This window comes from Pseudoliparis swirei, chromosome 17 (assembly GCF_029220125.1).
Source record: "Pseudoliparis swirei isolate HS2019 ecotype Mariana Trench chromosome 17, NWPU_hadal_v1, whole genome shotgun sequence".
Classification (NCBI taxonomy): domain Eukaryota; kingdom Metazoa; phylum Chordata; class Actinopteri; order Perciformes; family Liparidae; genus Pseudoliparis; species Pseudoliparis swirei.
The window spans coordinates 5,024,378-5,039,675 of NC_079404.1; the positions used below are offsets into that span (position 1 = coordinate 5,024,378).

The window sequence follows — 15,298 nt, forward strand, 5'->3', positions numbered from 1 at the left end:
AAAAATGTTAATACTGAATATACCAGTCAAAGGTTTCGACAGAATATCTATAGCAACAGAATGATTTCTACTCATGTTTAGGCACTCGCAGCTCTTTGTTGTTATTACTGAGATTTGACTGAACCACCATTCCCTGACCAAGCAATTACATCTGCCACCACGTTAGTCGAGGAAACGGAAGAATATACACTACCGTTCAAAAGTCTGGGGACGATTAGATTTTTTCTTAGAAATGTCCTTATTTTTCAAAGCAAAGCACTGCTTTTTCCCCCAATTAAAACACACATTAAATTAATCATAAATACTCTCTACATAGTTAATGTGGTAAATGACTATTCTCTGGTTTTTAATGAAGTCTCTACATGGGTGTATAGAGGCCCATCTCCATTGTTCTAATGGTACATTGTGTTATCGCCTTAGAAAACCCCTGAAAACCCTTTTTATGTGAGCACAGCTGAAAACAGTTATGCTGGTAAGAGAAGCTATAAAACTGTCCTTCCTTTGAGCGACAACTTAAAAATTCTAAATTAATATTTCAAATAAAAATCCTTATTTCTAACCGTGTCAATGTCTTGACTATATTTTCTATTCATTTGATAAAAAAAAGTGTGAGTTATGGAAAACACCAAATTATCTGGGTGACCCCAAACCTTTGAACGGGAGTGTATGAACGTAGAACGTGTAGAAAATTCCGCATTAATCTCAAAAGCAGATTTACTTTAATCGCTTTTGAGATTCTGCCCACTTGTCGAGTGTCGTTCATGGAAATCGATTATGGCCAAGGCACAGAGATAACCATCCCATCACACTCGAAAGGACATTGTACGCACTTCATTCCTCCGCTCTACAAAGTCAGCACAGGAGACGGACTGCTGTGTCATCTTGTATTTCAGATCAAAATGCAGACGAGTAACAAAATGGAAAATAGCTGCAAAATACACATCTCACATTCCTAAACCTTTCAATGTTTATTGAAAATATTCACACGGGTGAAATGGTACTGAGAACGGATTTGTTTTATACAAAAATAATTCAAAACAGAGGTGAAACATGAACACGACACAATGTATACAGGACCATGTATAAACATATCAATTGCCATGTAAAAAAAAGAATAATAATTCAGATGGATTTCATCTCTGTGCGTCCGGTCGGTCTCTGAAGCATTTGGCCTCCGTTGGCACAAACACCGGAAGCACCTCCAAAAACAACTCTACACCAGACGCACAAGGATCAAAGTGATGTTAATCTTCACCTTTGACCTCTGGTTGGGGTCAAAGGTCCGCCCCGACATGTCAGGCCGTTCCTTTAAGCCCCACGATGAATCCCTGCCCGAGGCCTACCTCCCTCTTCTGACCACACCAAGAAACAGACGTTACGTTTAGGAGCATTAGACGGTCACGACTTCTCCTTCTTCTCCTTCTTCTTCTTTTTCTCCTTCTTCTTCTTCTTCTTTTTCTGGGATTTGGCTTTCTTCGGTTTTCCCTTGTGGTTGTCGTCGCTGCTGTCGCTGCTTTCCTCCACGGCTCGGTTGCCCTTGGATGATTTGCCCTTGTCTTCGACTTTGACTTTGCCGTGGCTCGTCGGCTCCTCGTCGGCCTCCTCCTTGGCCCTGCCGCCCGGGGGAGGAGTCAGTCCGCGGGACACCGTGATGAGCATCCTCTCCTGCCTCATCTCCTCATCCTGCCCGGCCCTGTGGGCCCTGCCGTCGCCTTGGTGCTGGTGGTGTTTGCTCCAGGGGTCTCTCTCGTCCCTCCAGTCTGGTTGGTGGTCTCTGTGGTTCCGGTGGTCCCCCGTGTCTCTGCTGGGGGCCGAGTCCCTGTGATCCCCCGGCCGGTCCGAGGGGTGAGGGTGCGGAGTGCTGTTGCTGAATTGGCGCGAGTGTCCCTTGCCGTCTCCTGCGGGCTTGTTGTCCTTGTGCACTTTCTGCTGAAAATACATTAAAACAACGTTGCAGCGTGTTGATGAAGAAACCAGAGAGGGTATGGTAGCATTAAAACAGAGGATAGGGGGGGGCACCAAAACCAAAGTATGACCGTTTTTGCTTTTCTTGAAATGCTAAAAAGTTTGTCCTGAGAGTCGAGGAGGAGACAAGAGATTAAAAATTTAAAAAAAGATACTATCTTAATTTACCACATTTAGAAGTAATTAGATGCATCCTCACTGGTCTGGTATGAACAAAAAATATTGCTTTGGACTGGTAAAAAAACGTTCCCGAAACGTAACTACACTTAGCACACACATTAACAGTCTAAGATGTGGTTCCCTGATATGATTGTAATGCTTCACAATCACAATTCCTCTGCATAGTGCCCCCTACAAATATTAATTTAAGCAGCCCCAGTGCTACGTTTCACCTACATATATGAAATTTGGTAACCATATTTATAACATGGAGACTGAAAAGAAAGTCTCTTGGGACCATTCTCTAAACTGTACCAGAAGTCAACCATTATTATATTGGTTTTAGATATTTGTGTTGTTTTTGTGTGACCTCGCACTATAATAATAATACATTTAATTTGAATAGATAATTACCTTCGCATTGAAAATGCGGAAGGTTATGTTTTGATCGCCGTGTATTTATTTATTTATTTGTATGCGTGTTATTCGCATAACACAAAAAGTATTAAACCGAATCGCATGAAATTTGGTGGGATGATTGGTTATTATCCGGGGACCATTTGATTAGATGTTGGGATCGATCGGGTCAAAGGTCAAGGTCATGAAAAGGTCAAAATCTTATTTTTACCATAGCGCGCTCAATTTGTATCCAATTGGCATGCAACTAATGCCAAAATGTTCATAATGCAATGCCCAATCTTGTGATATGCGAAGGTATGCGCTCTACCGAGTGCCCATTCTAGTTTATACATGTTTCATTAATATTAATCATTATAGTGAACAGTAAAGACATATTTAATTGAAGTCGTGAGAGCCATTTACTTTGTTTTTGTTTTGTTCGTTTCCCACCAGTCAATTAGGACAGATGCCAAGAGCAGATTGCCAGAGGTCACTAGACTGGCAGGACCATACACTTTTTGATCGTGTGAGGATAGACCATGTGTCACAATGAATATTTTAAATCTTACACTTTTGGGAACTGACAAATGGATTTTGTAAGGTTGTCTCATGCCATACAGTGGATACAGCAAGTGCTGCACTGTTTAATGTTTGAAAACAATAACTTTTTTATCGACAAGTCCTATAACAACATCAAAACCCACAATGCATTCGTAGGTTACCTTCTGGTAGACCTTACTCACACTGAGAAGGAAACTGTGCATTTGTTGGGGACTAATTTGGAGCGGTGGGACTTTTGTCTGTGCAATTAAGTCCAAATAAACTACAGTGTGTGAGTTTATGGTAACGAAGGAACTATGGCACGGAAAATAAAATCAGGCGTTTTGTACGCAACACTGGGTTTGGTCGTTTCGAGGAGGTAAACATGAAGTGTACTCACACTGCTGGAGTTGCCTTGGCGGTGGCTGGCTGCGTGCTTGTCAGCACAATTCAAATCTCCAATGAACTCCTCACATTTCTGGCAGTAAAACCCAATGACTGGCCTCAGAAAACTCAACCCTGCAAAAGGAACAAGAGAGGCCGTGTGAGCACCGGAGGACGCTGAAGACAAGCGGCGGCCGAGATTGTGACGAGGGGAGCGGCCTCACCGTCCCGCTTCATCAACCCCTCCAGTTCCTTCATCAAGGATTCCATTTGACTTATTCTGGCTTGTTTTTCGTTCTTCCTTTCCTCGTCGTCACCCGCCTGGGAAACACGGAAGTTACTTCAAAATAAAAGACTTTCACCGTTCTTTAGTGAATCCAACTGTGTCACTCAAGACACCCGGCTTACCTTGTGTTTATCGGGGGATGCCTGAGATGTGCCACTGCCATCGCTTTTTTCACGCTTCTCTTTTGTCGCTTGAAGAAGAAACAACAACAAATATGTGATTCTGTATTTCATATGAAAAGCATTAAACAGTAAAAACAGAGGAGATAAGTCCTCAAGCCAGATGGCATCAGTTTCTAAACCCCTTCATGACAACTGGAGACAAACTCATCCAAAATCTATATCAGACATTAGTCAGAATGAGATATTCCACCGTCGGCCATTTACGTTACTGGGGGTAGTCGCCGCAAAGGACGTCCAATGACACTCTTCGGTAGCTCGGGACAGCTACCAAAGCTTTGGGGGAGAACCGGAGCGATATCCTCTTCCTGTTTTGCTCGCGCACTCTTTGTGCCATAAATGAGGCCGTCGACCGGGAGATCGTACAGGGAGCCAATCTGAATGCCGATTAGATTGCGCAATCAACATTTACTTCAAAATAAGTTAAAGCAATATTCTATTGCAACTTGGCACGGCGAAAAAAGTGAGCCAAAACAATAACTTCGGTAAACAAACGCTGATGAAGGCATGTGAATACAAACGCTGCGGTTGACTGACCTCTGATCAGTGACTGTAGAGACTCCAGGGCGAGTCGTACATTGGGGTTACGCAGAGCCGGCAGCGCGAGGCCTGCCGCTGTCCGGTCGGAAGCGGGAAGCGCGGCCGACGGCTGCATCTTCACCATCATCTCGCTGACGTCTGCCGAGCCCAGACTTTTTAATATGTTCCTGATCTTCTCAAACTCGCTGCTGTCCAGATCGGCGAGTATGGACCTGCTCTGTTGGTGTTGCTGACCGCCGGCGCTCGCCGCTTCCTGTCGGTCGGCCTGCTCGCTACCCTGGGGAAATGAGGCGAGGAGCGCGGCGGAGGATCCGTCGGCCCGCTTTCCCCTGGCGTCTTCATTCCCGTACAGGAACGACTCTTCGTCTTCGAGCTCCTCCACTTTCACCGCGACGGCGGCGGGAGGAGTCGTGTGCGCCTGGAGCCACGAGAAGTCGCTGCCCACTCTGTCGTGGGGGAGGAGCATGCTGTCGCTGTCCAACGGCGGCGAGCTCTCGGCGCAGTCGCGCCGCCGAGGTCGGTCCTCGGTGGGCGCGCACGCCACTTTTTTGCTTTCACCCGAGGCCTGTGGAGAAGAGAGGGCAACGATGGCAGACGGTCACGATGGGCGGCGTCTCATCGGTTATCTCGACTGAATGTTATGGGATGTAAAGAGCTGCAGCCATGTCTGCACACACACACACACACACACACACACACACATTACATTTTCAAATAGCATTTCAGAGTACAAAATTGTTGTCCATCCTTATTTCAATTATTACCAATACATGATGATTTTGATGATGATAAAATATTGGGTGCTCTCAACTTCTCAGTTATGAAACTGTGTTTATGATCCATATCAAAAGGTTTTTGTGTGCAGGAAAGACAGAACAACTAGGTTGAAATGCACTTATTGTAAGTCGCTTTGGATAAAAGCGTCTGCTAAATGACATGTAATGTAATGTAACAACAAGTCGCACTCGGCCTAAAACACGTGTGCATGTGAAGGAGCCGCCTTCTGCTCTCACAATTGACAATAACTGGTTCAAATCAAATCCTTCATGAATATCGATAGAGGTATTGCTCTACTGGGAGGACGGCCACGGTTTAGAGGTTCAAGAGCTTTTTTCTGGAGCAGCTGCTGATGCAGCCAACGAGGGATGTCACGGAAACCCAAACGTTGGTGCCCAGTGATGATTCTGGAAATGCGCCTGTACTTTTTTCTCCGGTACTGCAGCTGCCGTGGGTAACTTCAGACTAACAGCGCTGTGTTCAACCGATAGAAGAACCATTACAAAAAATGTCTTCCTGACCCTCGGAAGTCAGCGCGTTTTATCTATGTAATAAAAAAAAATCTATCTTGTACCGACATATTATATGACTCGAAACACAATGCTCGTCGTGGTTGTGAGACCTGCGCTGATAACGACGAGACATGTCGGGAGGAGGAAGGATGAGCTCTACCTGAATAGTGAGGATGGCATCTTTGAGGGTGGGCAAGCGCTCGTCCAGCTCTTTGCTGTTCATGACCAGCTTCAGGCCTTCCAACAGGCTGCTGGGGCTCCTCTTTCTCTTCTTCTCTTTGCCGTGGCTCTTTTCACCGCCGCTGCTGCTGCTGCTTCTTCGCGACCTGGACCTCCTGGCCCGGCTCTTGCTCCGCACGTGACTCTTCTTCTTGCTTCGGCTCCGACTCCCACTGCGACTGCGATGCCTGCTCTTGCTCCTCGCCCTGCTCTTGCTCCTCGCCCGGCTCTTGCTCCTCGCCCGGCTCTTGCTCCTCGCCCGGCTCTTCCCCCGCGTACGGCTCTTCCCCCGCGTACGGCTCTTGCTCCTCGCTCGGCTCCGGCTGGACGCTCGGCTTTTGCTCCGTGCGCGACTCTTGGCTCGAGATTTGCCGCGGCTCCGACTGCGGCTTTTGCTCCTGGGAGCGAGCTTCTGGAACTCGGGGTCCGATTTGAGAACCTCTTTCAGGACATCGGCCGACTTGAACGCGTCAGCCAGGTTGAACGCCATGTTCACCTTCAGGTAGTCCGGGAAAGGCTTGTTGGCTGCGATGCATCTCAGGAACTCCTCACCAGCCCGTTCACTGAAAAGCAGCATGCGTGTGTTTCAAACGCCCGCAGTCTCAAAATATACATGAAAAGATTATTGCTGCTGATCTCGTTTAGACTTACACGAAACATGTCATCAATAGTAACGCACGTACCTGCTGTCTAGAGGGTGATGTTCCACAGCAGTGGGTTCCCACTGTGGGGCTTCAATCTGCTGGCCGCCTCCCAAAGCATTCACTGTACTATGGTCTATGGAGAAGCTGCTACAGTGGGGCTGAGAGTATTCACAATTCATGTTATAATGGCAAAATGTTTGGAAAAGATAATCATTTACAAATTACAAATAACTTGTAAACAAAATGGACAGGTGTGCATGTTACATCTTTGAGCAGTGGATCTGTGGTTATTACAGTGTGCATTACTACGTTTTACAATTTCCGTGGCAGTCATATGCCGCAAATGTAAGAAAATAAACGACATCTCCTGTAATAAATAACGGAACACCCGAAATTAAATAGGCTTTCCTAACAATAAGCTACAATCGAGTTTAGTGCGGCGTAAGGAATAACCTGGACATGAGGAGCATTGCTTTTATGCTAACCTACATGATCAAGTAACGCTGTAAAGTTTGCAGTTTCTTAAATAATAGAATAAAATGCAAACATTTACTCCCAGGTATTTTGGCAGGAAACTGGTTTACTGCTTATGTTTGAGCTGTAAATAATCTTAAATAAGATCTGATTTAAGAAATCATGAAATGTTGTATTGAACTGAATTTGGTTCTTTTGGAAGAGATTACAAAGAAACAAAAGCAGGATCAGGGTCTGAATCATCTGTTAAGCAGACAATAATTAGTTACAATTTCCATCACAGGATATCTCGAAAACTCTATTTTCAAATACGAGTGTTGGAAAAGTAAGGATTGTCTTATAAGTGTTATCCAGGGCTACTTGTGGTTCCTAGAGTCATACAAAGTAGGATGGGAGCCAGAGCCTTCAGTTATCAAGCTCCTCCTCTTTTATGGGACCAGCTTCCACCTTCAGTCCTGGAGGCAGACACAGTCACCTCATGTAAGAGTAGACTGAAGACTTTCCTCTTGATCGTCTTATAGTTCGGGCTGAATCAGGTTCACCTGGTCCAGCCCCTAGAGATGCTGCTATAGGCTGATAGGATGCTGGGGGACGTTTTAGGATACACTGAGCACCTCTCTCCTCTTCTCTCTCTCCTTTTGGATGAATTTTTATCTCTCCATTGCACATTATTGACTCTATCCTTGTGACTTTAGGTCTCATAGGGTCCATTGGACCTGGCTGGGTCTGATGCCTCCTGCCATGCCCCTGCTGATGCAAAACAATTACAAAAGCAATCTCCATTATGTTGGCATATGGCCAAAGTAGAACTAATTACAACACTACTTCTAATGCACAAGTCTATTTTCTTCCCATTATTTCACTTTTGTTGTACTTTCACTGTTAAAGCATAAGGGACACGTTTAATGTACAGTACACTATAGCCTATTGTAAGTGTTTAAGGAAAAAACTAAACGTTTTTGACATGCCTCTATTGTCCCCAAACAGTTCGACGGTCCAAAGTCCAAACAGAACCGGATGCTTGTTTGATTTTTCCCCCTCGCTGCGTCGAACACACACATCCACTAACAAGACGCTCACGGTCACCCCTTAACAAACCAGCTGTAAATCCAGCATATGGATATGCTCGTCAGAGAATGGTCGCAGTGGTAAAATGTGTAGCATGTCGCCAGTGCCGATACCATGTGACCAGAGAAAATACGAAATGGACCAGCTCAAGGAAAGACAGCCAATAGGTCTCCTTTATGACGTTGATATATCTTGTACAAACACTGTTGAATTCCCTTTGTGAACAAAACATAGCAACAATAACGATAGTTACAGATGGTGTAAATTAAATAGATGATACAATCCATATTGTATAGAAGACATGGAAGTGTTAGATGGTAAACTGATTTAATCTAAATGTATTTGATCAACATTTGAGTGTTGGAACCAAGGACTGACCGATCACCGTCTCACCACAATGTGAAACGGTGGGATTTTGTTCACAGGGAGTGAAACTTCAGAGGAATCTAATAGAAACTTGCAACATTGACCAAAATCAAGATGTCAGGACAGTGCCTACCTTTGAGGGTCTAAAATTCTCCACCTGGATTTGCAAAAACCCGAGCGAGACTAGCTGCTATCCTAAACCAATCGAGGTCGAAGCCTGGCCTCAACCACCGAGGGTTACCGTCCAGACACAACCACCTTTGAGGGAAAGGAGAACTGGAGAGTCCAGAATGGAGTCAACTATCGCAGCTTATTGAGTAAAAGTGAGAACTACTAGGGGGAAGTGAACGGCCATGTAAGAAGCTCACGCTATGTTAACCGACTTGCGCTTGCCTTTTTCTAACTGGCTAGCATGTTAGTGTTAGCTTGCCAGCTTCAGCAGCTCACCAAGTAGCCCCGCGAGTAGTCATCATGTCAAAGAGATTTTAGAAACCTACATAGCTCAAAAATGTAAATTTGTCTCTGCAACTTTCCTTTGTGGCCGCGCCTTCAGAGTTGTGTCACGAGCACGGCTAACAACACACTTGAACAAATGCAAAAATGACACTTTGAATCTTTGCAAAAACTGCAAGACTTTGCTTTTCATCCACAACTAGTCCCTTTGTTTATCTTTAAAAAACATTGCGACTGTTGTTGTTAACTTTCCCACCACCACATTGGCATGTCTGAAGCAAAGTTAGCTTTGGATGAGGCGTTGGAAGCCATCATGTTCCTTTTTCTTTCTTTCTCCACAAGCTATTTAGCTTTTCCTCTCTGCATTTGAAACTGAGATGGTTTTTGTTTTTGTTTTGGAAAGAGCAACATGGTGGTCACATACAGACATACTGTCCAAGGCCCTAATGTATCAACACTGTGTACAAAAAGAGACATTTGGAAACTGTGCATGCTATTATCTCAAAGCAAAAATTTAAAATGATCAATTTACACTTAGATTAAACATTAAATGCAGCTCTGATTATGTACAACACATTGTGGTCCAAACTTCATCAAAAGAAAAACCCAAAAATAAAACACGTAATAAACGTAAAAATGTACAAAGATATTCTATTGACCCATTTCTCTTTTGACAGTGATGTACTGAAAGTTTAAGGTTTACAATTCAGGACATTCCTGAAGAACACTGTAAAGACTCAGAAGTAATCCCAGCATAGTAGTCGTGCCTTGAAGTACACTTACACAAGAAATGCATAATTTTGGATGCCATCACTTCACAGTTTAACTCATGTGGCACAAGATTTCATCCAAAGTACAAATGAGCTACATTCGAAATCACACTAAAGCCGTGGTGTATATTCTTCTGTGGATCTGCAACTTCTCTTCCACTTCTGCAGCTTTTCTACCCGGTCCAATGGCTCTGCCAATCTTTGATTCCTTTATATTTGTTACTGCAAAATATGGGAATCAATGCAAAAGACATATTGATTATTGATCACATATAAGGTTGATGAAAATATATAGACGTATCACAATATAATAACTTCTATGACATAAGTGACACAAAAGAGAAGCATTAACATAATATATAGTAGTCGTCGTAAAGAAAGTTATAACTACATATATTTAAAATGACTCTTCAGTCGAGAGTATTTTAGGTTGCATAGGTGTTTAAACCTATGTACTATGTGGCTAAGAAAAAGCATGGCTCGCAAACAACCGGGTCTATTTTTCTACAAAAGAGAACAAAAATCAGTTGACTTACCCATTTCAATGTAAAGCAGGAATATGGTACTGCCAGGTCTAATGTAGAGGCTGATCTGGACTGTGTTGACGAATATGACCGTACTGTCTGTTGTCATGCAGTTGAAATGACGTCAGTAAGTTAAATTGTAAGTTTGTAGAGGGCGTCCAGGGTGCATGGATGAAGCTGCGTGCATAAGAAATGCAACGTGGACCAAAATTCAAATTCAAATATTGAGCGTTCTAGCTACAGGTGTGAATAAATGCCTTGTAAGTAGCTACACAGTGGTGCAGGAATAAATCCTAAAACACACAAAAAACAAAAAAATATTGTAACTTCCAGTTCCCTGGTCACAAGGTGAAAGGGTTTTTAAAAGCATTTTAGCTAGATGACTGAAAAAAGGTCTGTGGTTAAACTTAAGACTTTAACTTTTTGTCTTCCGATGTGAAATTCATCGTAAAAATGTGAATTATGACGTTTTCAAGTGATACAAAAGGTGAATTAAACTACCAAACACCATCAGAAGAACACTCGTCCTACTTTAGCTTCGTGGTGAGGCCAAACACATTTATAGCTTTACGTTAGCTTTCATCTTCTGCTGACTATTCACTTCAAAATCATAACAATGGTGTTCAGTTGTTAGGGAGTATTTTGCCGAACTAAACATGCAAGTAGGCCTATAAATCTTTTTTTCTCGCAATATTTCAAAAAGCCAATGGAAAAAATCTCATTGGCTTTTTGTCGAGAGAACCAGTAAGCAGCTAACTTCCGTCGTTGTGACGTCACCGCTGCAGAACACTGCCGTCACCGACATCTTGCCACTTTCAGCCACTCTAATCGTACACGGTTGAGTTGGCTAGATTGCATTTTGTGCCATTAATCCTGGGTTTACAGCATTATATTATGATGTCCTAAACTGCATCCTGTCATGATGAGAAATCTTAAAGTGAGTCACACAGAAGTCATGGCTTTAGAGGGTATGGTCATCAAGCTCAGAAAGTCGCCAACAAATCATATGCATATAAACAAAATAAAATAAGTTGAATATGATTTAACCCATGTCATAGCGTTTAGCTACTTTTAGATTGACCTCATCATTCATTCTGATGGAGCATGTCAACAAATCAAACATGTTACCTTCTTATAACCATAACATCGAATTATGTAAAACACTTTACCACAAAGCTGTCGTAACCCTCAAAACTAGCGTCACAAGAACTAATAACATATTCAGGGAACAACAAGCTCCATATAAACAAAAAGATATGATGCCATGTACTCGGGTAGATTAATGCACATTAATAACGTTGCTCCTCCTCTGGAGCCTTTATACTTTCTCCCCTCACAGGTTTACATGGATCGTGGTTTTATCTGGACTGCTGACACCTCCTGCTATTATTACCATTATTATTATTAATATGTGTTGCATTGTATTTAGTATTGCTAATACCATTGCTTCATTTATTGTCATTATTATTCTACTATATCCACTGTTGTTGTTATTGTTGGTACTTGTACATTTTTCCTCAGGCCTAGTCGTCTGTGTGGATAATTTATTTCGTATGGATTTAATAACTCTGTTATGTTTTACATTCTGTACACATGACATCTATTGTACTTCTGTCCATGTTTATAGAGAGAGGGGTCCTCCGAATGTTTTTTGGGGGGAGATGTTTCAGAACCTATGTGAGGTCTCGGGACAGATGATGTCATATGTGCACAGATTGAAAAGCCCTCAGAGACACATTTGTGATTTTAGGCGAAACTAAATCAATTGAATTGACGCTTCTTCTTCTTCTACAAACTCGGTTACATGTGCTAGCATCACTACATGGACTTAGCTAGCTAGCTAGCTTCATGAGCCCGCTGGGTACGTACAATGCCGAAATGCTCTCTCGGTGGCCTGTTGTGGAGAAAATGGCCATCCGGTGCAGGGGCCGAAAATGGTCCGCACTGTGCAGGGGGCAAGTGTCCCGGGGGAGGAACACCGCAGGGCCCACGGGGTCTGAAAGGGGGGCCGTGGGCGGGTGGAGGTCCGAACGGCGGCGGTCCGTTTACCGGGCGGTACATGTCCGCGTTGAAGAGCCAGCTCCCGGATCGGACACTAAAGAAAGTGCCCTTCTTGCACACAGTTCCGTGTCTGGTTCAGGCGAGTTTCCCCGGTCTGCGCCGACTGTGGTGCCACCGGAAGTAGAACGGGACAACATCCGGAGTAATTAGTTCAGGGTAGTTTGAAGTCACTTTATATATATTTTTAAATAATTCTTTATTCAACAATTGCACTTGTACTATTTCATTGAGTGTCAGTAAAGAAAAGCAAAACACATTTAAACTAATCACTTTTTCGTTTTATTGTTTTATAATTCTTTATTCAACAATTACAGATGTACTATTTCAATAAAGTGTCAATACGCAGAGAAGAAAACATATAAGAAAAAAGAAATTATGCACAAATTCTGATTGTGAAATAATAAACATATATTCACTTAAATTCAGTGTATTTTATTTTGTATAGCCCAAAATCTCAAATTTGCCTTTACAGTGTGTACACATACGACATCCCTGACCTTTGACCTCACATCAGATCAGGAAAAATTCGCCAATCATAGAAACAAAACTTTCACAGGAAAAAAGGGAAGAACTCTTCAGGGTCCGTGTACGTTTTGATCGTTTGTTTTTTTGTTTCATTAAAAAAACGTAAAACGTAAATAACGTGGTTTCTTTGTTTTCGGTAAACCAAAAACGGAAGTGCTTAAAATGAAAGTCAAAATAAAAGCCAGTGATATATTTGTATTTACAGTCTTCTATGATGCAAACTCATAGCAGGGTCACGTTAGAAGAATATTAATTATTTAAGATAAATAATAAATAATTAAACTTGGATATGTTAACGACAGTGGTGACGACAGGAAGTTTAATATTCATGTATATATGTACACAGCAAGAATCAACGTGTCACTTAATCGTTGCATTAACGTGTCACTTAATCGTTGCATCGTTTAATGCAACACAGTTAATAATTTAGTTTAATCGAAGTAATGTGTCTGTCCAGAGTTGTTTCTGTTATCATATTTATATTTCCACCTCATTCTGCTGTTTGTTGCGCGAACACCGCAGAGTAAAGGGTTCACCTTTATACCACTAGATGGCAGTATAACTGTATGTATACCATACATTTAGTTAATTAACTAGGTTAACTAGATTATTGATACATATGTATTTAATGCCGTTTATTTACTCTGATATTTAATGTTCATGGTTAATTTCCAGCATAGTTGTATACATCATATATTTAATTGTTTTATTTGTGTCATTTTAGAACTAAACATTCCTACATGGAAAAGTGAGGATATGATGACCACGAGGCAATACAATTTGACAATTGAAAAATAGAGAGAACGTTTATTCTTGTTAAGCAGCCTTCAGTGAACCTCTCTTCAGTTAGCACACAGTCACAACACCACCTGTGCTTCACCTGTAACCTTCATTTCTACATCATCATCATCATTTGGGGGCGGCTGTAGCTCAGTGGGGTAAGAGGGTCGTCCTGCAACCCCAAGGTTGTCGGTTCGATCTCCGCTCTCCCCATTAGTTGCAAGTCGAAGCGTCCTTGAGCAAGGCACTGAACCCCCAGTTGCTTCCCGGGCGCATCACTGCATCCCACTGCTCCTTAATAACCAAGGATGGGTTAAATGCAGAGAACTAATTTCCCCTTGGGGATTAATAAAGTATATATATCTTATCTTATCATGTGACCTGTTCTGTTGTGACTCTGCTGTCAGTGTCTGAGCCCTCTGACAACATCACATCAGCATCATGTAGTACTCTGGTCTCCAGAAGGTTTGGGCTCTGTGTTGTGTGTGAACATGTTTTGAGGAGTTGACTCCATGAGTTATTGTATCAGACTGAAACATGGAGAACACAGCTATTCTCACATTTCTAAGATGTCTCACAAAGTTTATAGTCGTCAAATGATTGTTAGGTCGTTGTTGCCTGTTTTTAACCATATTTTAGCTATATCTCTGCATGTGCATTTAGATAAGTCATATTCATTGTATTTGTACACACTTAAAGCTGATTCTGGTGGGGGGCTTTATGAGTCTTTATACGCCGAAGATAGGAAAGCTACAAACAAATACTTGGAGAGTAATATGGTTAACTAGTTTGGGGTCTCCAAACTAGTTAACCATAATATCCTTTTCTCTTCATTTCCCCCTAACATGTAATATTTCTCCAGAGCAGTTGGGGCCAACGTCCCTCGCTCTTTAACACCTCAGTGGAGTGGAATTTGATGTGCTGCTTATTGAAGTCAATTAAGTAGTAAAGACAAAGCTACACTTGGTAGTGTAGCACATGCACTGTAAACACATGTTTAGAAGAGTAACCACTCATACGAACCTCACCTCATGTGATTGATCTTGTTTTGACCAATACATTCAATAACCCTGCAGTTGAGCAGTTGAGCATGACAAAGCAGATTTCCATAATTGTTTTCAGAATCAGTCCTCAGAGCTGTGTGTTATAACAACCAGTCAGTCAGAGCTATGTGTTATAACAACCAGTCAGTCAGAGCTATATGTGTTATAACAATCAGTCAGAGCTGTGTGTGTTATAACAATGTGTGTGTTATAACAACCAACGTGTTGCTCAGTCACAAGAATAAACAAATGACTCTAAATTAAATGCAGGGCAAGTTATGGTCAAATAACCAACTGTTCAAACGCATTTATTTAACTTGTAACATATAACCAAGAAACAAGGAAATAGAATAGATAAAAGAAAACACAGAAGCATTTATAAAAATTAGGGCTGTGAAACGATTAACATTTTTAATCAGGTTAATCACAGGTTTCTGTGGATTAATCATGATTAATCACATATATACATTTACAGGGCTCTCAAGACAGGCAAGAGCTCCGAGAAGTAACTTTTTTTCGTCCCGATGTGCGCGCACACGCCGGCATCCGAGCTCTGCGGCGCGCGAGACGGAGATCGGAGTCGTGTTAACGCGACACGTAGAAACAGAATGACACGCTGCTGGTTCGAGA

The 15,298-nt window shown here is 42.4% G+C and overlaps 1 protein-coding gene across 3 annotated transcripts; it reads right to left on the reverse strand.

The window, feature by feature from the left end:
• Nucleotides 1-870: 870 nt before the first annotated feature.
• Nucleotides 871-12,404, reverse strand: si:ch211-195b21.5 (uncharacterized). 3 transcript variants are annotated; one of them, XM_056435495.1, is made up of 8 exons: nucleotides 12,129-12,404; nucleotides 6,644-6,762; nucleotides 5,902-6,523; nucleotides 4,450-5,017; nucleotides 3,856-3,923; nucleotides 3,672-3,768; nucleotides 3,464-3,582; nucleotides 871-1,926 (listed from the first exon to the last, which is right to left on the reverse strand). In XM_056435495.1, the coding sequence occupies exons 1-8, from the start codon at nucleotides 12,318-12,320 to the stop codon at nucleotides 1,399-1,401; spliced, it is 2,313 nt and encodes a 770-aa protein (XP_056291470.1). In that variant the 5' UTR covers nucleotides 12,321-12,404; the 3' UTR covers nucleotides 871-1,398. The 3 variants fall into 3 exon arrangements, with proteins under 3 accessions (XP_056291470.1, XP_056291468.1, XP_056291471.1); XM_056435493.1 differs by having other exon boundaries at nucleotides 871-1,929; XM_056435496.1 differs by lacking the exon at nucleotides 12,129-12,404 and adding an exon at nucleotides 10,272-12,046 and having other exon boundaries at nucleotides 871-1,929; nucleotides 6,644-9,957.
• Nucleotides 12,405-15,298: the final 2,894 nt, after the last annotated feature.

Excerpts from the sequence above, each read along its gene's own strand:
- si:ch211-195b21.5 (XM_056435493.1), bottom strand. The coding sequence starts at position 12,320 with ATGTACCGCCCGGTAAACGGACCGCCGCCGTTCGGACCTCCACCCGCC. Across the intron at positions 6,524-6,643 it reads CATCACCCTCTAGACAGCAG|TGAACGGGCTGGTGAGGAGT; the intron begins GTACGTGCGTTA and ends GCTGCTTTTCAG. Across the intron at positions 5,018-5,901 it reads ATGCCATCCTCACTATTCAG|GCCTCGGGTGAAAGCAAAAA; the intron begins GTAGAGCTCATC and ends TCTTCTCCACAG.